Source organism: Hordeum vulgare, chromosome 2H (assembly GCF_904849725.1).
Source record: "Hordeum vulgare subsp. vulgare chromosome 2H, MorexV3_pseudomolecules_assembly, whole genome shotgun sequence".
NCBI lineage: Eukaryota > Viridiplantae > Streptophyta > Magnoliopsida > Poales > Poaceae > Hordeum > Hordeum vulgare.
The window spans coordinates 654,383,471-654,409,895 of record NC_058519.1 but is presented as its reverse complement, the minus strand read 5'-3'; the positions used below and the strand labels follow the sequence as shown (position 1 = coordinate 654,409,895).

The window sequence follows — 26,425 nt, the reverse complement described above, 5'->3', positions numbered from 1 at the left end:
CATCTTAACTGAAGTTGGCATCACAAAATATCCATGCAAAGCTGCTACGCGTGCAATTAGCATGTTATAAACATTACAATTACACTGCCAATTAGTTTCATCTAGCTATAAAAGAAGAGTGTAGCAATTAGCAAGGGTAGAGGGCCTGGAGGGTAGGATGCAAGCACGGCGAGCTCAGCCACGCCCTGGCGTGCAGCCGGAGCGTCTCCCTCGCCCGCTCCCTCGTCCTCTCGTCGCACCACTGCCGCCCCTCCTCCCGCGCCGACGCCGCCACCACGCACAGCTTCCCCACCGCGCCCGTCGCCGCCATCTCCTGCACCACCGCGCCCGTCGCCGCGTGCCGGGCGATTGATCGGAGCACTCGCACCGCTTTCGCGCTAGCCGCCATCGACGTCCCGGCCACCCAGGCCCCCACGGCTGCCACGCCGGCTCCGTGCGCCACCAGCGCTGCGCGGCCCTCCGCGCACCCGCACAGCCGGTTCAGCGCGCACAGCGCCAGCTCGCACCACGCACGCCGGCGATCCCTGTTCACGAGGAGTAGCAAGTCCACGAGCGCCGCCACTGCGCCGGCCTCCGCGGCCTTCACTCGGTTCCGCCCGTGGGCGGTCGCGCCTGCAAGCACCCGCAGCGCTGCCTTGGTCGCCATCGATGCCGAGGCGCCCATGGTGTCGTCGCCGCGGAGCAGCCGCACAGTCTCGACGAACACCTGCTCCGGGAGCGACGCCGCCCTGCTCGGCGCCATGCACGCCGTCACGTCCGCCAGGAGCACGGCCGCGCGTGCCCGGGACGCGGCGTCGGAGCCGGAGCCGGAGTGTTCATGCAGCGTGTAGACGAGCGCGCCGACCAGCGCCGCGCCATCCCGTTCGATGGCGCGCGCCAGGAACCGCTCCGGGAGCCGGAGCGAGGAGACGACGTCGAGTGCCGCGGCGGCGTTCTCCGGCGCGCACGTAGCCGACGCGACGAAGACCTGAAGCAGGGCGTCCGGCGCGCCTGGGAGCGCGGCGACGAGTTCCCTGCCTCGCTCGCCCTCCACCGCCACGTCCCTGAGCTCGCGCAGCGCCGCAAGTGCCTCTTGCGACGATCTAGGCTTGTTCTTGATGTCGGCGAGCCATGACACCAGCGTGGCGAGATGGGCGCGGTCGGCGGGGGCCGACTGCGTCGTATGGTCGACGGCGTCGTCAGGGCGGTGGAGGGCGCACCAGGAGCGGATGAGGCGGCTGAGCGTGTGGTTGGGCGTGGGCTCGCAGTCCGGCGCGACCGGCAGCTTGGTGAGCGGGCAGGAGGCGGCGAGGCGGAGCCAGCGGTGGATGGCGTGGCGGTCGTAGGTGATGCCGGTGGGGAGCGTGACGGGGTCGCGCATGACGTCCAGCGTGATGGGGCACACGAAGTAGGACGGAACCTCCACCTCCTCCATTAGAGCTAGCTATACTATAAGCAATTGCTCAAGCAACCAAGGGCCTTCTTCTTCTAGCTGTTGCAATGGTGGTGAGCTGAAGAGAGAGAGAGCAATGGCGGATCGATGCTGGGGAGAGTGGGAAGCTATCTTTGACAAAATGGAGTATTTTATAGTAGTATACGATCGACGTGAGATCGAGATGGAGGAGACGATTTTCAAATTCAAAGACGTGTGCAGGCAGTGTGCATGCATGGTTTGGGTCAGTCCTTTCTTGGAAGGAGACCGACCCACTGATCTGCTGACTATAGATATTAAACATTTCATTTTTAAAACCACGCGGAGCATTGTGCCCGAATATTGACGTGTTTTTGTATGTTTTCGTTTTGTTTTGTGTAACACATCTCGATCGTGTCCGAATATTGACGTTGTGCTGTCCTACTCGGGAAGTTGCATATGAGGCACCCAGAGAGGCCAAGCAGAACCGACAGAGAGTTGACAAGCCGAACAGCCTGGGAGTGATTTTCTTACCCTGCACGGCACGGGATGCATACACGTGTACGTAGCTGCTTTGAGATCCGTGCTGCATTTTCTGAGTTTTGACAAAATTTGTGTTAGTCTCAATATATTACATGATATTTTTTTGGTTTTTTCTTGTTCCAAAGTGTACCGTGATGTGGTACACAAGAAACTAATCCACCAGTACCCGTGAATTATCTTTAAGTGTGGCCGACTATTTGTAAGTCGCCCGAGAAAAAATTGGTGTAAGTCAAATTTTTGACCTTCGATGTGGTGTGTGTTCTACCTCCAGGCTCCAGCCTCCTTCTCCTCTTGAACCGCCAACCGCTGCCCGTGAGAAGCCCGAGAAGCTAACCGTCACCGCTGGCGAGTGCCAGAAGACCGTCAATGCGTCGGCAATGGTGATTGTTGTTGTTGCCGCATAGAAAAGCTCCACGTCTTCGTTGTCACAAGGGGTTTCCAAACTGACCGATGCCCTTTAATTTGTGGTCTACCCATCCAAACCAAAGCCTCTCTCGAGCGTTTTCTTAATCACTGTGTAACAATTGAGTACTTAATATCCAATTAATTTGTGTGAACTGAACTAACTCTCTCCGCCGAGGTTTAGAGAGGTCGTGTTTAAAAACTCTCTGGAACCTAAATGGTTATTGATTGGTTGTAAGATGGACTGGAAAATAGTATTCACACTACGCATGCATATAAAAATAATAGTACAACGAAATACTAGTTAGCTGATATGAGTAAATGTAATGAGCCTTAAATTTAATTTATTATAAAGATCCGCGTAAATTTAATCATGTTTTCTAGACCGTAATGGAGGAAATAGCCTGTGAGGTAGGCAATTAACATGTTAGTCCAAGTAATTAACACACGGATAAGACAGAGAGTTTGACGAATTAGCAGTCAGAATAAAACAAGTTGGAGAAGACAAAACTGGCAGGCATGAAGTCTCCGACGTCTAGGAGGCTGAGACCGACGTGGTGTCGCGCGCTCTAGCTTAGCTTAATTTTTGGCGCGAAATTTCTGATGCTCACTCTTGTCCTCAAGCTGGTTTAATTTGTTTCTCTCTCGTGGTGAATTACTAGGCACTGCCGCACTAGGCAGGCACAAGCAGAAATGTCCGGTGGCCAACAAGGGCATCTTTGACCACCCTAGCTAGTTGTTTGAATAGTTTTAGCCCGATCCATTTTTAATATAAATTGCATGCGTTGCACGCCGGTAGCAAGTGCACGTGTATCAAGCACCCTGCGACCGTGATATGTTGTCCTGATCTCGGTCAACCTCGCCCAAGGACCAAGGGAATAGTAGCATGCTAGTTTTTTTATTTGGAAAAAACTTTCTATTTATTCATCAAACATCATGACAATATAAATAACATAATAAGTAACAAAAATTACATTTATATTTGTAGACCATCCAACAACGACTACAAGCACCGGAACGAGTTGAAGGCGCACGACCGTCATTGCTCCTCCCTCATAGGAGTTGACAAACCTTGTTATAATAGACAGTTCAAAAATAGTCATGGTATGGTCTCAAAGAACCAATGCATCAGAACAACAACTATTGCCAATAAAAAGAAGCATAGACAAAAGGATCCAATGTGTAGACACACAAACAAAGATGAACGAAGATCAAATCCACTGAAGACAAATATCAACTGAATCCTGAGAGAGACACATCTCCACACGCCCTCTGTTAACGCGAGACGCACCGTCAGGGCGAAGCGTAGGCGGAGAAAACAGTATTCCATCTTCAGCGAGCCATCGACGCCTCAACTTCCTGAGCAGGACATAAACCTTAAACTAACTCAAGAAAGGCCTAAAATGAAGCATGAGACATCCCATTGTCAAGAGTTGAGGTCCACTGCGCCTCCACGGCCCTAAGGTCAGAGGAGACGAGGCAGATTGGTGGTGGTGCCGGCGGGAGGCAGGGAAAGGCTAGCCGTGTGGGAGTTTCTAGTGGGTGGTGGGGGGGGGTGTTTCTTGTAGCATGTTAGTATTATAGTACACGCAACTTCATTATTAGCTTCATATTACAACATGTTCGTCAAGCCATCGATTCTTCTTCTATATATTGAAATGTGATCGGCTTATCAGCCGAAGTTGTGGAGGAGAAGGATGGAGCAACAACCGATCAATGCTAAAGAAATTGGGATGAAACGTATATCACATATATAAGTATAGCTAAATAGTTGATCTCCACTATTTATAATTCCCTCAACATGGAGACCACAACCATAGCAATATCAAGTCAATTGTTATTGCATGCAACATCCATCTTTCTCTTCCTCAAATTAGTCAATCCCCACTACATCTAGTTCTCTTAATATAGAACTAGGAATCGCACCAAAAGTGCCATATCATCATTTTTCTCAATTGTTCATTTCTACTGTATGCAACGCCCAACCTTTTATACATCAAAGGAAGAACGAATTCCACTCCAAGAAAAGACCCCAAGCAATCAGGCTTCCTCCTCCACCCGTCGTTGCCGCCCCTGTCTGCCCCTCCTATGCTGAGCTTTGGACCATGGAGGTGTTAAGTTTATCGTCATGGTTGGGACTGTATGACGACAGTGCACTAGTAGAAAACAGGGCTTTCGTTCTAGCCCCCAATCGAGCAATAGGCCCGGTTGTTTTATGAACCGGGACTAATGGAACGGCTAAGAGTGGACGCGCGGCACTGCCATCTTTAGTTCCGATTGGTGTGCGACCTTTAGTCCCGATTTGTGTTACCAACCGGGACTAAAGGTCTTACATAGGCTAGTTCAAATGGAAAGCATCACATCCCAAGTCACATGTTCTTTGTAGGTGGGGTGGTAAGCTGTGCAGGGCAATACACATGAGGTCTTGAGTTTGAATCCCTTTAATTGCATTGGTATGTGGCATTATTTTTTACCACGGCGCGCGATGGTGGGACTTTTAGTCCCGGGTCGTGTTCAACCGGGACTAAAGGGGGGGTGGCTTTAATCTCCATTTATTAGACCCAGTTGGTGAATCGGGACTAAAGACCTTTCCCAACCAAGACTATAGCATGTTTCTCCACTAGTTGTGATGTCCTTAACGGGAATAATCAACCTAATTTTTTGGTGCAAATAATTGGCATGGGAAAGTCTAAAACATCGACTATTAATTGGTTCTTGCCCATCTGTCGACGAGTTGCCAGATTTTGGTAACTTTTAGTTTTGTAAAATTTTAGCATCACGGCAATTAGCATCAATGTCTCCCATGTTCGATGCTCGCCCCAATGGTCTGTCTAGCATCATCGAAGGGTGTGCGGGGGTGTGTCTTCGTCGGATCTCACAACATGTGGTCGATTCTGTTCTTCAGTGGATTTGTTTGGAGTGTATGTTTGGATGTTTACAGGTTTGATTCTTTCGAAATACGACTTTCTTCATCAACTAATTTTGCTGCTTTGGTGCACTGGTCCGATGTAGTAGCACGACAAATTCCTGACAAACAACCACAATAAGATTTGCATGGTTTTGGTGAGGGCGACAAAGACAACATGACTTCGGCTCGCTTAAGGTTTATAGTCGTTGCCAGGTGGTCCACGGACCTTCAAGGTGCGTTAGCGCTACCTCCAGCACATGCGTAGCCACTCAACTAGTGACACCTCATACCGTATTGACTCATCTGTTGTATACCACGTTTTCGTATTATTATCAAATATTTGTATTTGACCCGCTGGTCCACTAGCAGGGTACTATATTTATGACACTAGGAGGCTCGGAATAGTACTTTTTGGTCAGGCAAGGACATGCATGCATGTCCCCCTTCTTTATCCTCTATAGACAATTCATAGAGTTTATTTCATTTTACCTAATAAAAAGATATTCATATATTTTAAACCATAAGTTCATATTTGAAATAATTTATATATGTTAACTCCTCGTAGAAAAGAACTAGACATGTCTTGGATATATTTCAAACACAATTAAATTTCAATATTTCACATTTCATATGTGAAACAAACACATTTTACTTGAAAAATGTGAAATGAACCTTTTTCCGTAGAAATACGTGAAACCATCCTATTTCACTAGAAACATATTTTAAGCCAAGTATGAAATTGAAATGTCAACTTGTGAAATCGATTATTAGTAAATGCGTAACATTTTATGTCAAAATTACGAAATATGTCATTTCACAAATATACAATTGAAATTTACGTGATTTTTGTGAAACATGCCAGTAGCATATATCAGAATTGTGAAAAGTAACTATAGAGAGTGAATTTGTAATGTATGATTCTAAAACCGGTCTTTTGGAAATGTGAAATAGTCTATTTCAGAAGTATAAGATATGTCATTTTACAAAAGTGAAATTGAAATAGATGAGATATTTCTGAAACAAGCCAGTAACATATTTCACAATTTTCTAATTATTTGAAAAATGTGAAATATTGTATTTCAAATGTGTGAAACTGTAATATACGACTGTGAGACTGATTATTTCAAAGACTTGTGCAAGTCCGCACACTCAGCTCGGTCCATGCGTGCTTGCTCACTGGTTGTTGCTGATTATTTCACTGATTATTTCAAAGACTTGTGCAAGTCCTTCTTTCCCGGAAGCAGGAGTCTGAGCAGTTCATTAACTCTGGAAATTTGCCTTTTTTCTTGAAGGAAGATAATATTTTTCTTATAACCAGCTATTGAAGTACGTACGTACTATTATATTCATCGCCGAATTTGAGTTCGTACTATTGGGTTATTGGCTATAGCAACAACAAAGACCAAATTAGTACAAAAGTTAGGCTAAATCTGTGAGTGGACTTATGCGGCAGCTAACCAGAGAGGTCACACCAGAAGACAGAGAGTAAAACAAAATTGAGAAGATAAAAAACTGTCAGAGAGTATAGAAATCAGAGACGACAAAATGACCAGCCAGAGATCAAGAAGTCTTCGATGTCGTGTCGAGCGAGCTCCAGCTTAGCCTAATTACAAAAATTCGGATGCTGGCGATGCCTTGCTATTATATCTAACCGGTTTACACAAATCAACATCTGGTTAGATTGTTAGAAGAATATAGTAGTGTTCCCTGTCCATTAAAGTTTAAGTTTTAGATTTGACATTGTTGTTTGTATTCTTTAAAGTTTATTTCAGACCTTCGGGTGATGTTCGTTCTATGAGAGGAAACGTTTTTTGTCGACTATGAAGCCGTCTGTGGTGACTTTGTTAATCTTCAAATGATGTATCGGTTCGGTCCCTTGAAGGTGTTCATAGGGATAGAGTGTGTATGAGCTTGTTTATAGGATTGTGTGTATGTGAGCAACTTCGAATACACTGTATCAGAAAAAATTCTCTCGATGTGAGAAGGCAGGCACAATCAGGACTTCCCCCTCCCCCTTGCACGTTTTGATAAATCGGTCAAGTAATGCTCGACAGTTGATCAACAAAGCAAGCCAAAAATGGCAATAAAACGTAAGAGCCAAGTCGTCACACCCGACAGATCACCCCACTATTCGAAGACGCCCCCAAGAAGGGCACGACACAAAGCGCCACTGCCGGCACGTCAGCCAAAGCCGAGGAACATTTTCACCTCGAGTGTCGGAGATTATGAAGAGCATCAAGGAATCCCTTTTGTTTGGACAGATAATACTGAGCAAGCATTTCAACTGTTGAAGCAGCGATTGACTACTGCTCCTGTCCTTGCCTTGCCAAATTTCAGTCGCACCTTTACCATTGAGACTGATGCATGTGACAAAAGGAATTGGCGCAGTCTTGCAACAAGATGGTCACCCTATTGCCTTCATGAGCAAGAGCCTGCACCCTTGGTACCATTGTGGTTGCTGTCGATCAGTGGCGACCCTACCCCCCACACAGCGAGTTCATCATCCACACTGACCAGAAGAGCTTGATTCATATTGAAGAATAGTGATTGATAACATCGTGGCAGCAGCGGGCATTCATGAAACTGTTGGGTCTCCGCTACATCATCGGGTACAAAAAAAAGACACAGAGAACAACGCTGCCGACGCCCGGTCGCATGCCCAATCTGCTACCACTTTGTTCACGGTCACTTCTTGTCAACCTACCTAGCTCAAGGATGTGGCCACAAGTTACCATTGCAACCCTCAAGCGCAAAAGTTGCTCGAACAGTTGGCTGTAAGGGACGACCTAAAAGGTCGCTTCACTCTTTAGAACGGCATCTTGCGATTCCATGGTAGGATCTGGCTGGGCGGGTCCACTTCCTTACAGCAGAAAATCATGGCAACCTTTCATGATAGTCCAATGGGAGGGCACTCAAGCTTCCCTGCAACCTTCTGGCACATCCAACACATGTTTGCCTCGCCCAAGATAAAGATTCACGTGATGCAATATGTGCGTTGTTGCCCAATATGCCGGCAAGCCAAACTGGACCGGGCGACATCACCTGGACTCTTGGAACCCCTGCCAATTCCGCAACAACCATAGGAGATGATAACAATGGATTTCGTGGATGGCTTACCTCAGTCAGGTAAATTCAATTGCCTTTGGGTTGTGGTCGACAAGGGCACAGAGTTCGCCCACTTCCTTCCCCTTTCCCACCCGTACACAGCTTCCAAGGTGGCCTTGCTTTTATATGAACATCACCTACAGAATTCACGGCTTCCCTAGCTCCATCGTGTCCGACCATGATCCAGTGTTCACCAGCCCGTTTTGGCGCAAACTGTTCAAGTATGCTGGTACCGAGCTACAGATGAGCACACCAAATCATCCCTGAGGTGCTTTGTGCATGCGTGTCCGGGTCTATGGAGCTAGTGGATACATCTTGCACAATTTTGGTACAACTCCTCACATCACTCTAGCATTGACATGTATTCCTGCTTTGTGCATGCGTGTCCGGGTCTATGGAGCTAGTGGATACATCTTGCACAATTTTGGTACAACTCCTCACATCACTCTAGCATTGGCATGTATTCCTGCTTTGTGCATGCGTGTCCGGGTCTATGGAGCTAGTGGATACATCTTGCACAATTTTGGTACAACTCCTCACATCACTCTAGCATTGGCATGTATTCCTGCTTTGTGCATGCGTGTCCGGGTCTATGGAGCTAGTGGATACATCTTGCACAATTTTGGTACAACTCCTCACATCACTCTAGCATTGGCATGTATTCCTGCTTTGTGCATGCGTGTCCGGGTCTATGGAGCTAGTGGATACATCTTGCACAATTTTGGTACAACTCCTCACATCACTCTAGCATTGGCATGTATTCCTGCTTTGTGCATGCGTGTCCGGGTCTATGGAGCTAGTGGATACATCTTGCACAATTTTGGTACAACTCCTCACATCACTCTAGCATTGGCATGTATTCCTGCTTTTAAAGGTATGTTTGGCCACGAGTGAGAGCATTGGGGCATCACAACTACCAGCTAGTGTACTGTGTCTGCCCTCCAATCTTGGCTCGACGAACGGGCAGCGGTTCGGGATCTTCTGCAATAACACCTGAACCGAGTCCGGTAGCACATGAAGAGCCAAGCAGACAAGTGTAGGTCCCCTAGTACATTTCCGGTTGGAGAGTTGGTTTATATGAAGCTACAACCGTACATCCAAACATCGGTTGCAAGGCGAACAAACCATAAGATGTCATTCAAGTTCTTCGGACCCTTCAGAATCATCGCCAAAATCAATGATGCTGCTTACATGCCTGATTTGCCTGCGCATTCACAAGTGCACCCCGTCTTCCATGTCTCGCAACTGCGTCACTGCTTAACACCAGGTACGATATCTTCCCATGTCCTTCCAGATCATGCTGACATACTTGTCGTCCCAGTCGCAGTTCTACAACAGCGTTGGCGTAAGAAGAATGACGCCATGATCGAGCAAGTGCTAGTTCGCTGGTCCAATCCAGCCGCTCTCCGCGACACTTGGGAAGACAAGGTGGCGCTCCAGGACCGCTTTCCACGAGCCGAGGCTTGGGGGCAAGCCTCCTCGAAAGGGGGAGGGGATGTCAGCGCCCCTAGCACTTCGAGGCGCGACGACTGCGTTGACCAAGCAGGCCCAACAGCCAGAAACTCATCACACTCGTCTCCGGCACAACGATCCAGGAGAGACAATAAGTCCAACCCATGCGTCACTGGGCCGGCGTGGACGCGGTGAATCCCAACTCCCTTCACTAATTAAGGCAGAGGCAAAACGGATGACATACATCCAGAGGATCAAGACCCGGCGGCGGCTCCAAACCCTATCCCCTTTTCCCTTTGTTCATCATTCTTGTATCCCTGTGTAATTGAACTCGTTAGATCGAGCTAGTGTGAGTGAAAATCCGGAATTCGACCATACACCCTCTTACACGAAGGGACAACGTAGTTTATTTTTTTTATTTTGAAAATTAAGGGTCAACTAACCGATCATGGGCAAATGGAAAGTTGAGAAGGGAAGGAGCTCAGGAGAGACTCGAGGCATGCGATCGCACTGCTTGCAGACCATGGACGCCATGGCTATATTCATCACGCCAAAGAGGATGACGGAAAACCTGGTGTGACGCATTAACTTTTAATACTTTTGGAACACTATACACATTAATATTTTTGGAACACTATATTTTATTCTTTTTGTTTACACGTTTTATGAGGAAAGAAACACCAGTGGTACGTATAAGGTGATCGTCATATTGATTTATCAAGTGTACATAAGGTGAAATTATTGCAACATAGTCATGACGCATATGTGCACACATCATGAATTAAAATGATATTTTTACAACTACAATAATCTTTTCTAAGCCTATTGCTCCATGGTAACGCACATGAATTAAACTTGATGTATAGAAAGTAAAATATCTGTCCAGTTTCTATACATATTTGCTCTACATTGGGGAATATGCATTTCAAAAAAAAATCTCATAAGCTCACATCAAAACAATAATCCTCCATTCGCATGCATATTTTTGTATGTTTACATATATGGCATATCCACATCCGAAAAGAAAATAGTCCGCGTCTACTTGCATATTTGTGCTTCGGTTCCCTGTGGGTTTGCATACACATAGTAGTCCAAAGAAATCTGGCTATAAGACGGACCCTCATCCCTCCTTCTCCTTGCACTTACCAAACATAAGAGATGGCTCATAGGGGGAGGGCTAAGATCCAATGGATCAGCAATGACGTGAAGCGCAAGGAGGCGCTGAGGCGCCTCCCCTCATTAGCGAAGAAGGCTCGAGACCTTGCAATCCTCTGCAACATTCAAATCTGCCTCTTGGTGTGTGTTCCTGGTGAAGCCCGACCGGTCCTAGAGTGGTCATCGCCGGAGGAAGCCACTAGGCTCCTGCAGCGGTATGGCAACATGTTAGACTCGAAAAAACTCAAGAATAAGGTGGACGCCGTTGGCATCATCCAGAAAATGATCATCAAGGCAAAGGCAAGGATATTGAAAGACTACCAGAAGAACCATGACCTAAAGAACAATTTGTTACTTAGTTACCTTTGTGGCGGCCATCAGAGCTTTGGTGACATACCCCTTTATATCCTACATGCCCTTGGACAAAGGGTGGAGATGCAGCTCAAGGCCGTCAATGCACGCCTTGAGGAGCTTCGTTCAGTGTCAGCACAAGTGTGGCCTCCACCGCAGCAACAAGATGTGTCACTAGCCATGCTATCACCTCCTATTACGCCAGTTGAATTCATTCATGTGGTGCCAACGACCGAGGTAATGTCAATGAATGATCATCGCTATGGTGCAACCACCTCATCTAATGGCGTGAAATCCTCTTTTGTGGTGCAAGTGCCTAAAAATGTGCAGATGGTTGATTCTCTACCTATGACATTGCAACCTCCTTCGATGGTGGATTCATTGCCTTATCCTGCTTTTGATACTCCCATGACCCAAGATGTTGATCCCCTCCATGGTAGCTACCTCTTCGAGGTTGTCCATGCCTACAACGGGCACAATGTTGCTATATGACCAGAAATTGCATGTTGTCTTATTCAATGCAGGGATATTTTTCTCGCCACCGTTAAGCACAACATTTATGTATACATCAAGATTTGCACTCTTCTACCTTTGGTGGTTGATAGGCATACCATTTCTTTAGTTTAGTTGTTATATAGAATAATATTATTGCGAGAGCTTTAGATCCATCTTCAGTGTCATTTACTTTCATTGAGTCAATGAATTTGATTCATAGTGCCAGTATGTTCCTTTCTTGGACTTCATGAGGTGCTACATATTTTTGAAACTCCTTAAAGATTGTGTTTGCTTCTTTAAATGTCGGTCATTGTACTTGATAACAGATTGTACATCGTAATCTTGTAATATCATTAATTAATAAAATATATTGTTGTCAAACTATATGTAATCTGTTCGCATCCATTTTGGATTAGTTATGTACTTTCAATCTTGTTTGTTGCACGTTTATTCATGAAAACGTGTTCACATGGGATTTGGATCCTCTGACATGCCGCACCCCCGATGTGGGTCCACTGACGTGTGGGCCTGGATCCACAGGTCAGTGTGCCAATGGCACGTCAAGGGAGTCGCGTCTGAGGGTCATGTCGCTAGCTTGTTTTGTCTTTTTGTCGTAGTAGAATAACTAGGCAAAAAAGGTGAACGTGCAATGCATAGGGGTGTCTTCTACATGTCAAGGCATAATAATCGCTAGATCTACCATTACGTGTAATATATTTTTTGCCTGAGTAAACACTATTATTGTTGGAGTTTTATGTCCATTTTCAGTTACTTTCATCGACTCATTGAGTTAGATTTGGTGTTGAGAGTAGAAAAATGGCAGGTCAATGACCACGTAGGAAACTTCGGCATCAAAAATGCAAAAAAGGAATTTTTTTTTTTTCCGTTTAGGGCTAGGAAAAAAAGGAACTCGGGAGACAAATAGGGTACGTTGTAATTGAGCTGTTTGGCATGCAGATCAAAATATCATACTTCCTCCGTCCCAAAATTATTGTCTTTGATTTGTTTAAATATGATTGCATCTAGTCATGTATTAGTATTTAGATACATCTATTTTTACACAAACCTAAGACAAGAATTTTAGGATGGAGAAAATATTGAAACTTCATTTACTGTCTCTCAAAAAACAAAACTTCATTTACTGGACTTGGGCTTTGCTCGACTTTGAAGTCTAATATACCGACCATCAAATGGTAGACCCCGATGGGCCGACCGTTTGATGCTAGCGACAAGACTAGACGTGATTTTTTCTCTTCGTTTTGTTTTCTAATGATTCTCGTGGTTTGGTAGTTTTTAAAAGGTCTTTTTATTTAAGTATTCGAAAATGAAATTATAAAATTATTTTCTAAAACATAAATATTTTTAAACTCGAAAACTGTTTAAAAAGGATTATGTATTGAACATTTTACAGAATAAATACAATCATTTCTTGAAGACGCAAAATATAATTTTTTACTTTTTAATTTCTATTTAGAGCATCTACAATTGGAGTTGACAAATCTGGTCGCATATACGTGTGCGGACGCGACCGCGGACAGTAACCACACACATATCAAAAGTCCGTCTCCACAATCAGCTATCTCAAAGCAAATCCCCAAATCCATACTAGTTTCATGCAACGTTAAATTACATAGGTAGTTGAACACACATGCCATCGAACTATCAAATTTGACATATTCTACTAACTACGACAATGGACCCAAAAGAACATATTTAGACATTTCAAAAAAAATCTGAAATTATTTGACAACATTCATATTGAGTATGTCTACAGCTTTAAAAAAACAGCTCAAAACTCAATGCATATTTAGAGATTCAAAAAAAGACAAATTCGAATGCGAATAGTAGCAGTTTTGGGTGAATATTATTGTGACACTATTTACATCTGATTTTGTCTTTTTTGTTTCTATTAATGTAAGTTGAATTAGGAGCTCAAAGTTGGTTGTACATCAAACATTAATATGTGTCTACAACTCTTTTGAGAATGTTTGAACATGTATTTTAAAAAAAAAAAAAATATGATCTCATAGATCTGACCAAATGTGAGATCTCACAAAAGTCTCCCCCAAGTTTTTACAAGCTTGAGCTTGCAGAAACGTCTTAAATTGTGGGACGGAGCGAGTAGATTTTAATATGGCAGCCTGAACATAATTATAAAATCCCAGCGACACAAGAAAGACCAGAAACAAAATCATCAGATCAAGTCCGGGTTTGCATGTATGCTAATTCAATTAGTAGCTGCTAATTAAGTAATGAAGATGACAGGGGTTGCTTTGACTTGGGACAGAGCAGGTGTAGAGTTTCTGTCTCTCTCATCTGCCAAATCTCTGCAACATCAGTACAAAACCCAGTACAAAAGCACAGAATTTGTCGTCAGATGAACAAGGCAAGATTTGACTGATTTGTTTCCTACGCTTTGGGGGCTAACACCGTCTATCTGTCTATAAGTCTATCCAAGCACAATTCAATTCACCTAATTTTTCACCTAAAAACAAGATCAATCAAACCGAATTCTCTCAGGAGGGGCGGCGCCCCAATCAGTCAGTCAGTCAGTCAGTCAGTCAGTCGTCGAGGTAGTAGTAGGACCCCGCCGCCTTCTGCTCCCGGTCCTTGGTCGAGTCCATCTTGTTGATCCGAGGCCGGTAGTTCGTCGGGTCCCTCCGAAACGTGATGTCAAGGTGCTGCCAAACCAACCAGAAAAAAAATTAAGAAAGGAAATCAGCGCCAAATAATACATACAGATTCAAAACTCTACATGCTACTGAAATAGTGATGTTGGCACCTTGGATGCTTTGAATCTGACAACTATAAATAATACTCCCTCTGTCTCAAAATAAGTGTCTCAACTTTGTACTAGCTCTAGTACAAATTTATGCTAAGCTTGAGACAGTTATTTTGGGACGGAGGGAGTAGTAGATAGTAGATAGATACACATTTCATTCATATTTTGCACAAAAACTGGCAGTCAAGAAAGCGGCTAGGAAATGTAGCATGCTGCAGTCCTTGAATGCAGAACACTGTCATATTGAACTATGACTGCACATCATGCTTGTTTTCCACATTCATTTTTCATGTACACACCCATTCAGTTTATGGGCGTATCCAACTAGTATTAATGTTGTTTCTTCCGATCCAATTTGCCTTCAGACCGATCTAGTTGCTCAACTGTTGAGTCAAATGGATTACTAAAGTTTTAGTGGCAAGCTGCAAAAGTTGATTACTTTGCTCGTTAATTAACAATGACCAGTTGGGATTTGACAAGACATGATGCATTCCGGATAATTTCTTAAATGCAAAGGAAAGGAGAAAGAAAGGCTTTTGACACTGTCTCCTGGAACGCGCTGTTCTCTATTCTGAGGATCAGAGGGTTTAATGATCACTGGATTGGATGATGGAAGCACTCTTAACCATGGACAAGACATCAATTCTACTCAAAGGAAAACCGGGAGACTGGATCGACCTTAAAGGAGATCAAGGCAGGGAGACCTCCCCCTGTGGTGGTTGGATGTGTTTCAGCAAACCATCAGGAATTTTGCCTCTTGTGGGTTGCTTCGACACCCCATCCTAGATTCTAAACCCTGCCCCATGCTACAATGTGCGGATGAAACTCTAATTGTGATAGAAGGGGAGGTTACTCAGGCCAAGTTGTTGAAGGATATTTTGGATGCCTTTGCCAATACAACTGATATGCAAATTAACTTCTCAAAGTCCACTTTTGTGCCCATCAATTTAACTGACAAGGAAAGCTCATCGACCGGCCTCACTCTTTGCTTCCCTAGATAGATGGATGTTGCGTATGCACTTACCGATAGGAACCTGTTCATCCCAGACACCAGGGACTGTGGCGTGCAGGCAGTGCACTCGACGGAGGGGCGCCCCTCGTAGACCACCACCTTGTCCGCAAGGTAGGTTGCCATGATGAAGTCGTGCTCAACGATGAACGCCGTCTTCTTGGCATGGAGGATGAACCTCTTGATCACCTTCGAAGCGACAATGCGCTGCTCTGAATCGAGGTACGCACTCGGCTCATCGATAAGGTAGATTTCTGCTGGCTGAAAAGCAAATAAACACAAAGTTAATTAGTTATGCACACACCCTGATGACGGCACTCATCTTCTTGTATCACACATCTGTTGTGCTAAGTCTCATCCATATTATGCTGTCGTACAAAATCTTTCAGCATACTGAAACATTGAAGAAATAGTCCCCAGCAACTGAACATGAATCACATGGCATGTTGCAAATGAAATTATCTCTTATAGCATCTACAATAAACTAGTCTGAAGTTATATCTAATACCTTCCACGACAACAATTAAGATGGCCATATAACTCATTTTATCTTGGCACAAATTCATAAAACAATATGAGTATAATGTCTACCAAGTCCATGTGCCATGTTTCTTAGTTCTTTGCCTTCTTACTCCCAGTCTATCTGACAACGTGAAGTAGGAATTACATCATCTCAAACGCATTTTGTGCTCTTATCTAATGCTCTTGATTTGCTTCTAAAAAATGCTCTTCAATTAATTTTAAAAAATGCACTTCATTGCATGTGGAGGTTATATCTCATGCAAGATATTGTTATCAAGAAAGATGACGTAGCCACACATGAACAACTAAGTTGTCCTGCTAAACTAAGAATACTAAGTTACTAACCAGCATCTCCTAAAAGAAAAAGAATACTAAGCAACAGTTCAGAACTTCAGATACGATGAGATACCTGTCCAAGGCAAAGACATAGCGCCACCCTTTGGAGTTCTCCACCTGATAAGTTCATAACCTCCTGATCCATGAGCTGCTCAATTTGTAGTGGCTTCACTACATCAGATATAAACTGAGGATGAGTATATGAATCACGTATTTTCTTATGAAGCAGTTGCCTCACTGAGCCCGGGAATTTCGGGCTAATCTTTTGGGGCTTGTAGGACACATTAAATTCGGGAATTTCGATCTCAACTCCTTCCACGGCATCTGGCTTCAAGTGCCCAGCCTGTCAGGTCATAAAGGACAATGAACATAAAAACCAAGAGCTTTTATCAACCCAAATGCAAATTAGATTACAAACTTTTTGTATAGAAGAGTAGCTATCCAGTAACAGTTCTGACTTGAGAACAGTATTAGAAAGGTCGCTATAATTTTAAGAAGTGCATAAGAAAAACAAGGCACTATTGATTCTGAAAATTCCGACAATGAAACGGTTGATGATAATACTTAAGAAAGGAGTTACCACATTATCACAGAACTTTACGGCACTATAGGTCAAGAGCACAAAGCTTCCATTTGTATTTTGTAGACATAACGCTATTTACACAAATATAGCAGTGCCTTGCAAGATGAAGAGCGCAACATACACTATTTATAGAGAGAAGGTAGGGGGAGGAAGAGGTGAAGAGATGTACCAGCAGTCTGATGAATGTAGTTTTCCCTGTTCCGTTCTCACCAAGCATCACAACAATCTGAGAATCAGTGAATTCACCTTCCATGACAGTGAGCTTGAAATTTCCCAGAGTTTTGCTCATGGCAGGGTACTTGTATCGTTGGTATGCTTCAATCTCCTCCGGGTTGTCTTGCGTATCCACAATCTATGAGGACAATATAAACATCAGAACATATTTTCATCACGGAACAAGGATCTGAAACTATCTGTGTGTGTTGCCTTACCTTAAATGTAAGAGATTCATCTCGAAACCGAAGATTTTCAGTTGGAACAAATCCAGCCAGGAAAATATTGATACCTTCTCGGACTGAAAATGGCAATGTAACTACACCATAAGCTCCTGGCTTTCCATATAAGCAGCAAATGAAGTCGGACAGGTAATCTAAGACACTCAAGTCATGTTCCACAACAATGACGTAGCTGGAAAAAAATTAGAGTACTTGTCAGTAAATTTTTCAAAGCTTCTATTAGTCAAAAGATTCAAAATATAATCATGAAAACAAATATAGATCACCTGTTCGATCTCAGCAAGGACCTAATAACCTGTGCAGCCTTCAGTCTCTGCTTAACATCGAGATAACTTGATGGTTCATCAAACATGTAAATTTCTGCACTTTGCACAGCAACAACTGCTATTGCAAATCTCTGGAGCTCACCGCCAGAAAGTTCTCCCACATTTCGGTCAATAACTTGGTTCAATTCAAGGTCAACGCACAGCTCAGCTTTCATATCCCTTTCATCTTTCTGCTCAAGTACTTGCCCCACATTTCCTTGGACAGCTTTTGGAATGTGGTCAACATATTGAGGCTTGATGATTGCCTGCAGAGAGTGTGCGAGGAATCATCAGAAGTATTCAACTGTTAAAAAAAACATGAAGTACAACAGTCTACTAGAAATATGAAGAGCAGGTATTTGGATGTCCGCCAATAACAGAGGGCAAGGTAACAACTGCATGACTTGATAATATCAGGAAGACTTAAACCATAAGATATAGAGCATGCTATTATATGCCTAATTTTGCAACACTTCACATAGTAATGTGTTATCTCAAGGCATACACATTAGAGTCACTAATACAAGAATCGTCGTAGCCATGGTTTTAGTAAAATGATCATTACATATTACTATTTGAAGTACTCCTACAAAAGAAGTTGGTGTTACCGTAAGCGTGGTACTATATGCCTACTCAAGGTACATTTGACTATCTACTACAAGCATATTGTTGAATGCATAAGTGGAATAGAATATTGCTACTAGCCTGCATGCTGCATGCCTATTTTCACATATTACAAAACAGAACAGAAAAATAACACGGCAAATGAACAGGTTATCACAAGCTTCTTGTTAGAAACTACTCCCTCCGTCCCAAAATTCTTGTCTTAAGTTTGTCTAGAAATGTATGTATTTACATACTAAAATGTGACTAGATACATTCATATATAGACAAATCTAAGACAAGAATTTTGGGACGGAGGGAGTAAATACTAACACACCCTGCCTAAATTACAAACACGGTGTAAAAAACTATGGCAATACAGTACCTTGAGGTTATCCTCCAATAAACGTGTAAAATAATTCTGAAGTTCAGAGCCACGGAAGTATGTAAGGATCTCCTGCCAATCAGGTGGATTCTGCAAAAAAAAAAGGAGAAGTGCAGAGCTAAGTAACACCATCTTGAGCAATTCACTGAATAGGGAAGAATTTTTTGTGTAGGAGGTACGGGATATATACTTTGAATCGTCCCAAATTAGGTTTCAGCTTGCCAGCTAAGACTTTAAGCGCTGTGGACTTTCCTATTCCATTTGTTCCAACAAGGCCCAAAACTTGACCAGGCCTTGGAACAGGCAGCCTGCAAGTGCAAAATTTGTAATTGCACAAATGAAAAATAACACGAAACTTGATACAGATCGAGAAGTCTTGATCCAACAAAACGTACCTGTGCAATTTGAATGTATTTGGCCCATAGCGATGGGTGGTATCCTTTTCCAGATCTTTTGGGAGGTTGATGATCTCGATGGCATCAAATGGGCATTTCTGCGGCAAGGATTAATTGCAGAGCAATGAGAAGACTAAACAGTAGAGCACATACAAAGACCATACAATTTGGTAGCTGTTTTGAAGTTGCAAGCACATATAGATATACCTTGACACAAATACCACAGCCAATGCACAGCTCCTCAGAGATGAAGGAAACCTTGGACGCCGGACCAACTTCAATGCACAGCTTCCCTGTGCAACAAATTAACCAGCAAATTGTCGTAATCCACTTGAATCAGAGTAGGCCACGGTCTCAAAGCCGGAATGTACACAATCAGAATAAGCATCCATCAGGATACATTACAAAACGTCACGGAAACTGTAGAGCTAGTGTACCCAAACAGAATAAGTGATACTCTACAAACATGCACGCCAGCCGCCAGTCGTCCTTCACAGACTAGAACAAGTATAATCAATCAATCAATGGGTGAGCCTGCCGTCTGAAATTTGTTCTGGGCATGAACATGGTCTCCAAAACACAACCTTTTCCTCACCACCAATTCAGATGGCGTCGTCAAAATATTTCCGAAGGCAGTTTTTAAACATGATTTTATTCAAGTATGTTTAGTCCAGATGGTGTATATACGTTAGAAGATTCCAGCCAAAGCTTTGGCTTTACCAATGAACGGACCTAATAATAATGTCAAAAGCACAGCATCTATTCTTTGCATGAGAACAAAATTAGTACTCTACTGTACTAAACTGAAATTGGTGCGGGCTGGAGGAATCAAGGTGTCGCCTTGGGCGCCAAGCACCCAGATCTTGCGAGCAATCGACCAGAGGAGCGCGCACGGGCCCGAGCAGATTGCGGGCGCGGCGAAAGCAGACGAATCAAAATTGGGATCTACCACCCTGCTCGACAGAACCACCTGGCGGTTCCCGGCCGGCCGGACGGCGACGGAGGGGGGAAGAGGAGAGGAGAGTAGAGGGGAGGGAATTGGCGGTTACCGGTCTTGACGACAGGGCAGCTCTTCTTGCACTCCTGGCGGCACTTCTTGGGCTTGCAGCGGTCTTCGTTGACGATGGCTATCCGCGTCAGCCGGTCCGCCATCTCCCCCGCGAGCGGCGGCGGCGGCGGCGGCGGCGGCGGATAGACTGGACGATCGCGGGAGCGAGGCGTGTGGAGGAAGCCCTAGCGGCGGCGGCGCGAGTGGCAGGGCAGGTAGAATCTGTCGGCCGCTCGGTCGGTGTCGCTCGGCTGGCACTGGCAGGTAGAATCTGTTGCGAACGAACCGACCCGATGCGGTGTGGAAGTCCGGCCCGAATAGGATACGCTTCGCTTTCCTTCTCTTTTTCCTCTATACTGGACTGGACTATGTTTTTTTTTTCTGAGGCGTGCTACTTGTCCGTCGGCTCATCAGCCGGATCCCCCACCAAAACTCGACTGAAAGTGTTATTAAAAAAAAAACTCGACTAAAAGTCAAGCGCGTCTTCACCACTGTAATACAAATTACGTTGTGGATTTATTTCTGTAATAACGTGTGTCCTGTTGCAAAAACGCAACAATTGTTTTGTTGTGGTTTTTTTTTTGTAATTGAGATTTTGCTGTATTTTTTTTTCTTTTTCTAAATGAGGTCTTGTTAGAAAAAAATTCCTAACAAAGGTTTTGTTGTAAAACATAAATTCTTCATAGACCATTACATCATGGTATACATTTCCCAAATATTAACATTTAAGTTTACATGTTACAATACAGATCGTGGTTATGAAATAAAGACAAATAGTGATTTACATTATACCCTATATAGTATTTTAAAAATACTAGCAAAAGGGCCCGTGCGTTGCAACGGGAGAAAAAAATACCACACGCTTTTAATCTTTTTTATAATCATTTTGATTTATTAAAATAATAAGCTAACTAACTAATGTAGTCAGTTCTATCCTATTTTGTTGAGGAATCAACCCGTCCATTGTTAATTCCATCATGATGAGAAATTGAGCAGGACAAGCAAAGCAAAGCAAAGAGGCTACGTGAATTGATCAATGGAGTGTTATCTTATTTCACTCATGGGGTAGAGAATGTGGGATCAGATGACAAACTGAAGGTGACGTTCCATTCTCTGTCTCTACAACAATACAATCTTACATTCAATACATTTATTCATCATCAAACAAATCCCCACAAAACAAAAAAAATTGCCGGTGCTTGGCACACGGTTGGAGGCATGGGGAGGGGATCTCACCAGATGATGAGTTTCTGTCGGAGGAGGGGATACGATGAGGGGAGCAAGGGTTAGGCGCCTCTATCTGGCCATAAGGAGTCGCCGTTGTCACGCCATAACCCCGGAGTTCCCTGTGTGAGCCATGGAGGCCCGCCTCCGCCTGCAAGTACTTCGCTCCGCCGCGCCTTATCCGCACGCCGCCGCCGTTCTGCATCGAGCAGATGCATCATCCCTAGTCACTGTAGATGTCGCGTTGATTTGATCCAGAAGTTGTGCTCAAGCGCCGAAACGGGGGCAGCAAGCGGGCAGAGGTACGGTCGCGGAGGCGGGTCGGTTGAGATCGACAACAGTGGTGGTTGAGGTCGGCCGCGACGGCGAGTGGTATGGCAGCGGCCTGGGCACAGGCCAGGATGGACCAGGGTCGATGTGATGCGCTCGAGCGCCGCAACGGGGGCAGTGGGCGGGGAGAGGTACGACCGCGGAGGCGGGTGGGTTGAGATCGGCAGCGGTGGCGCTTGAGGTCGGCCGCAGCGGCAAGTGGTGTGGCGGTGGCCTGGGCACAGGCCAGGGTGGCCCAGGGTCGACGGGAGGAGGCGATGCGAACGGGTATAATTTTTGTAGCGAATCGTTTTTTCCTTTTGCGTTGCAGATAAATGATGGAGCGCGGGTTGAATAACAAAAATTACAGGGGCTTTTTTATAAAAATGTCGCGGTGGGTTTTTCGACGGAAGCAATAGCCGCTTTATTATTAGGTATAGATTAAATAACAACATATTCAAACTCTACACATTCTAATCAAATTTGATATATAACATGTTTAAATTGAATTTATGGTTTAAAAAATATTGTTATTTAAAATACATATTTATTCTGAATAGACTTCAGGGTTATTAAAATTATTGACATGTAAAATAACAACATATTCAAACTTTACACATTTTTTAATCAAATTTCATATATAACATGTTTAAATTATATTTACAGTTTAAAAGATATTGTTATTTAAAAATACATATTTATTCCGAATTCACACCGGGGTTATTAACACATATGTCAAGGGGGGTTACGCAAAATTATAAAAAACGATTTGTTATGCCTAAAGTATGGACCACGGGTTATTTAGCGTAAATGTCGGGGTTTTTTGTGTAGAATACAAATAACGGTTCAGAGTCACTTAAAGACGGAATGTGGGTTTATTTTGGGAAACTACATGATGTTTTTTTACAAAATGACCACGACGAACGACAGAAGCAGCAGCTGCTTTATTATTAGGAAAAGATATTGTACTTTTTTCCTGAGCCGTGCTATTTGTTGGTCGGCTGATAAGCCGGATCACCAGCCGTTGGATTTGACACATTCAGCAAGCCAAGCGCGTCTTCATCACTGTAATACAAATTTTATTGTAGAATTATTTCTGTAACGTGTGTCTTGTTGCAAAAAAGAATTACAACAATTGTTTTTCTGTGTTTTTTTTGCAATTGAAATTTTGTTGCAATTTTCTTTCTAAATGAGGTCTTGTTGGAAAATAATCATAACAAAGATTTTGTTGTAAAACATAAATTCGTTATAGACCATTACAACATGGTATACATTTTCAGAAACTATGTTTTTGTTGCAGGAACGCTTTCCATCAAGAACGGTGTTTAGATCCTCAGTTGGACACATGTCATGCACGGAACGTGGCGGAACATCACGGTGCCATTCGCGGGATGATGGTAAGCTTTTCCCTTTTGTTTTCCCTATGTAAACTTTGTGTGGTTAGGTCAATTCAAGTTTGATTTTTTCTTGACAGTTGGAGCACATTTACCTTTTGTACTTCGACATGGGAAACCAAAATTGTGGTGTCACTGATGGTAGCTTTCTCTAGATGGTCCTTGACATTGGCGGGCCTACAAATTGCTTGAAGCCACACGCGCGTAGAAGAGGGAAGGCGATGTGACTATGATCGTGGGTGGCGGGGCGTAAAGTGTTGACCTCTCGAAGGTCTAAGGCTAGAAGTAGATGGGATCTTTTGCGTATTTACTCGACTTTGATCAGCGCGAGAGCTGGATAGGGTTTTTTCGATTTCAGAAAAATGTGTGGTTGATGTTACGCTTGTTTAAAAGCAAGTTCTTTTTAAAACCTTTTGTAGGATGCATCATCACATAAATCCCAACCTCAAACCCCCGCCTTCTTATGCATAAAATCCATTCTGTAATAAATTAGCTAGTTTACGAGCTGCTTTGAATTGTTCGGGTGTTCCCTTTTTTCGTTCCTTGATGCAGGTGAAAGGGAGGTGTTCCCATTCTTCCCAGTCCGCGCCAGTGAGGCCGCAACCCCATCTTCCTCTTTTCGGTGCTCTCGTGCCAGGATGGGGTACGGACCGAGGATCTGGATTGTAGGTGATGTAGATAAGGTAGCTAGGGTTAGAACTTTGTGTTCCCCTAGTAGTTATGTTATTGAGAATAATGGTCCCCGACCCCGTTTCGACCTCGGTGGTGGTGTCTTCGACGTTGACTTATGCCTTCAGATGCAAGAAGTTATCGTAGCACTTTTCAATGTGACTGTGAAAGCATTATGGGGGTGTTTCTTTACAGGGACTTTTTGCTGTAGGGACTAAAAAAAGTCCCTTTTAGTCCCATGTGAAAGAAACATGAGGGACTTTGAGGGACTAAAAGGGGGTATTTAGGACTAAAGGAAGAAGTCCCTATGGAAGGGTCTTTTTGGGACTTTTTTAACACTTTTTCGAACAGTGCCCCTAATTTTAGCATGTCATTTAATAACTTCTAGTACATTACTAGGGGTAACACGATCTTTTGCATGTCATTTAATGACCTCTAGTCCCTGTTTAGTCCCTGAAAAGAAACAAGTAGAGACTAGGGATTTTTTCAGTTGGACAAAAAAAAGTCCTAAGACTTTTAAAAGAAACAGGGCCTATGAGTGTCGATTCCTCCTAGGGGCTAATTGTAGGTTTTATATCCTTTCAAGTTCCGTATGGCACTTACGTAACTATACTTGCACTTTAGTGTTTACTTTACATGGACACTCTAAAACTAATATAAATTGCAAGTTTGGTATTAGGATAATAGGATTTCATTCAAGGAGGTGACTAAGGTACTTTACAAGATAAAAATAAAATGTTAGTGGTTGTTGTTAAAAGACTACAAGAGGTAAAAGGGGTTTTTTAATGTGTGGTGGTCTTGAAAGATTACAAGAAGTAAAAGAGCTTTTGCCCAGTCATGCAATCATGGTTTTTAAGGCGACGCCTTACCGCTTTAGGGAGGGAGGACGCTTTTACGGGTAGGCGACGACTAGGCGGACGCTTTAGGCGTCTAGACACCCAAAACGATCGATTTTCTAAAGCGTAAGGGGAGCGCTCTGACGCCTCAAGCGCCGCCTTAAAAACAAGGCATGCAATCATATGAAATGCACCCCACTACACGGCTTCTTTTCTTTGCTTTACTCGTTTTTCTTCGCCACATTTGTCTTTTTGATTGCATGCTTCCGTCCAATAGTTTTCCACGAAATAGTTTACTCACAGTCACACCTGAAGTTTGAGTTCCTCTTCAGCCTATCCTCTCTTTATTTATTGTTTCCTTGGCTTGTTTATTGTCACAACTCATGTATATATAAATATGTGTAATTTTTTATGTTAAAAATCGATACGAACTAATAGAATAAAAACCTTATATATTTTTTAGCGTGTCAAAAATAGCCGAGTTGGTTGCGCCCTTAAGAGCTCGATGCCCAATCTGAACAACATTTCTTCCACCCTTTTAGGAATCCCACTTAAAGCATCTCCAACAGGCGTGCAATCGTGCAGCGCGTTAAAATAAAGATACACCGTCGAAATAGTGATTTTTTGTGCACGTCGACGGAGCGTTGAATCCAGCGGCAGGCGCTGCAAAAAAATGATGTGCGCGCTCAGCACAAACAACACTTGACATTTTAAACAAAATCAAAAAGATCAAACACATAAAAAAATAAATGAACAATAAATAGTTCAATTTTATTACAACTCAAACAAATAGTTTATTCTTAATACAAAAAATAGTTTATTTTTCGTGACATGTCTTAGGACAGTTCTTCCAACTCTAATGCATGCAATCTATTGAGCCAAGCATAACTGGGAACCCGCGAGGTTTGTTCATCTCCAAAAGCCTTGCGATGTCTTCAACATTGAGAGTTCTCAAATACTTTGGACCAAACACTTACACAATTCCAATTGCGAAGGGCTTGACACACATGATGGCTTGACTCTCATCCATGGTCAAGTGGTCATCAACTTGCTCGAAATACCGTATGCCAACATACGCAATGCGGCTGTCACCTTTTGAAAGGTGATATGCCCGAGTTTTCCGACGGCATTCTTCCTTTGCTGAAAATACCGATCATGGCTAGCCAGTTGCTGTGCAATGCGCCTGAACAACTCAGTACTTATCCTAAAACAGCGTCAGAAGTATGACTCGGGGTATACGGGATTATCCACAAAATAGTGCCTCATCAATCTGTTGTCGGCATCGATCTTAATTAACCCTCTAAATTTTTTGCCGACCCATAACCGAACCATCGTGCTTCGGCTTTTTATTGATGTGCATAGCTAGGATCACTGCAAGTTCCTCCTCCTCTTCAATATCAAATTCTTCGTTGAAAGAATCATATGACGAACTCATCTACAATATTAAATTTAAACTAGTCTATAAAAACTAAAATCTATAAATACTACAAACAACGTGCACCAAATTCATGTAAATAATCTTACAATCGTTTTGTCGAACACCTTGTGGGCGTCGAGCGGCAATGGGCGGACGCTGTTCGTCGGAGAAATGACGCGATCGAGGGACGGCGACGACTAGAGGAAGGTGGAGGAAGCAGCAGCGGTGCGGCAATAGCCGGGGAAGCTTCATCGGGTCGTCGGAGCAAATGGAGATGTACGGACGGCGACGTCAACGCCTGGATATGGACGTAGGTGGAAGTCGCGGCGCGGGCGCGCGATTGTGCAGCCCA

The 26,425-nt window shown here is 43.7% G+C and overlaps 2 protein-coding genes across 2 annotated transcripts; both read right to left on the bottom strand.

The window, feature by feature from the left end:
- LOC123431268 (E3 ubiquitin-protein ligase PUB23-like) lies at positions 1-1,675 on the bottom strand. Its single transcript, XM_045115090.1, has one exon. It carries the CDS (start codon positions 1,412-1,414, stop codon positions 128-130), a length of 1,287 nt encoding a protein of 428 aa, XP_044971025.1. The 5' UTR covers positions 1,415-1,675; the 3' UTR covers positions 1-127.
- A 12,303-nt stretch (positions 1,676-13,978) lies between these two features.
- On the bottom strand, positions 13,979-20,495 carry LOC123428461 (ABC transporter E family member 2-like). The gene is made up of 11 exons (XM_045112672.1): positions 20,226-20,495; positions 19,384-19,469; positions 19,177-19,274; positions 18,972-19,089; positions 18,782-18,871; positions 17,755-18,059; positions 17,465-17,660; positions 17,203-17,385; positions 16,524-16,793; positions 15,608-15,853; positions 13,979-14,482 (listed from the first exon to the last, which is right to left on the bottom strand). Exons 1-11 carry the CDS (start codon positions 20,326-20,328, stop codon positions 14,363-14,365), a joined length of 1,815 nt encoding a protein of 604 aa, XP_044968607.1. The 5' UTR covers positions 20,329-20,495; the 3' UTR covers positions 13,979-14,362.
- Positions 20,496-26,425: the final 5,930 nt, after the last annotated feature.

Excerpts from the sequence above, each read along its gene's own strand:
- LOC123428461 (XM_045112672.1), bottom strand. The coding sequence starts at position 20,328 with ATGGCGGACCGGCTGACGCGGATAGCCATCGTCAACGAAGACCGCTGC. Across the intron at positions 17,386-17,464 it reads ATGAATCTCTTACATTTAAG|ATTGTGGATACGCAAGACAA; the intron begins GTAAGGCAACAC and ends TTGTCCTCATAG. Across the intron at positions 16,794-17,202 it reads CTACATTCATCAGACTGCTG|GCTGGGCACTTGAAGCCAGA; the intron begins GTACATCTCTTC and ends ATGACCTGACAG.
- LOC123431268 (XM_045115090.1), bottom strand. The coding sequence starts at position 1,414 with ATGGAGGAGGTGGAGGTTCCGTCCTACTTCGTGTGCCCCATCACGCTG.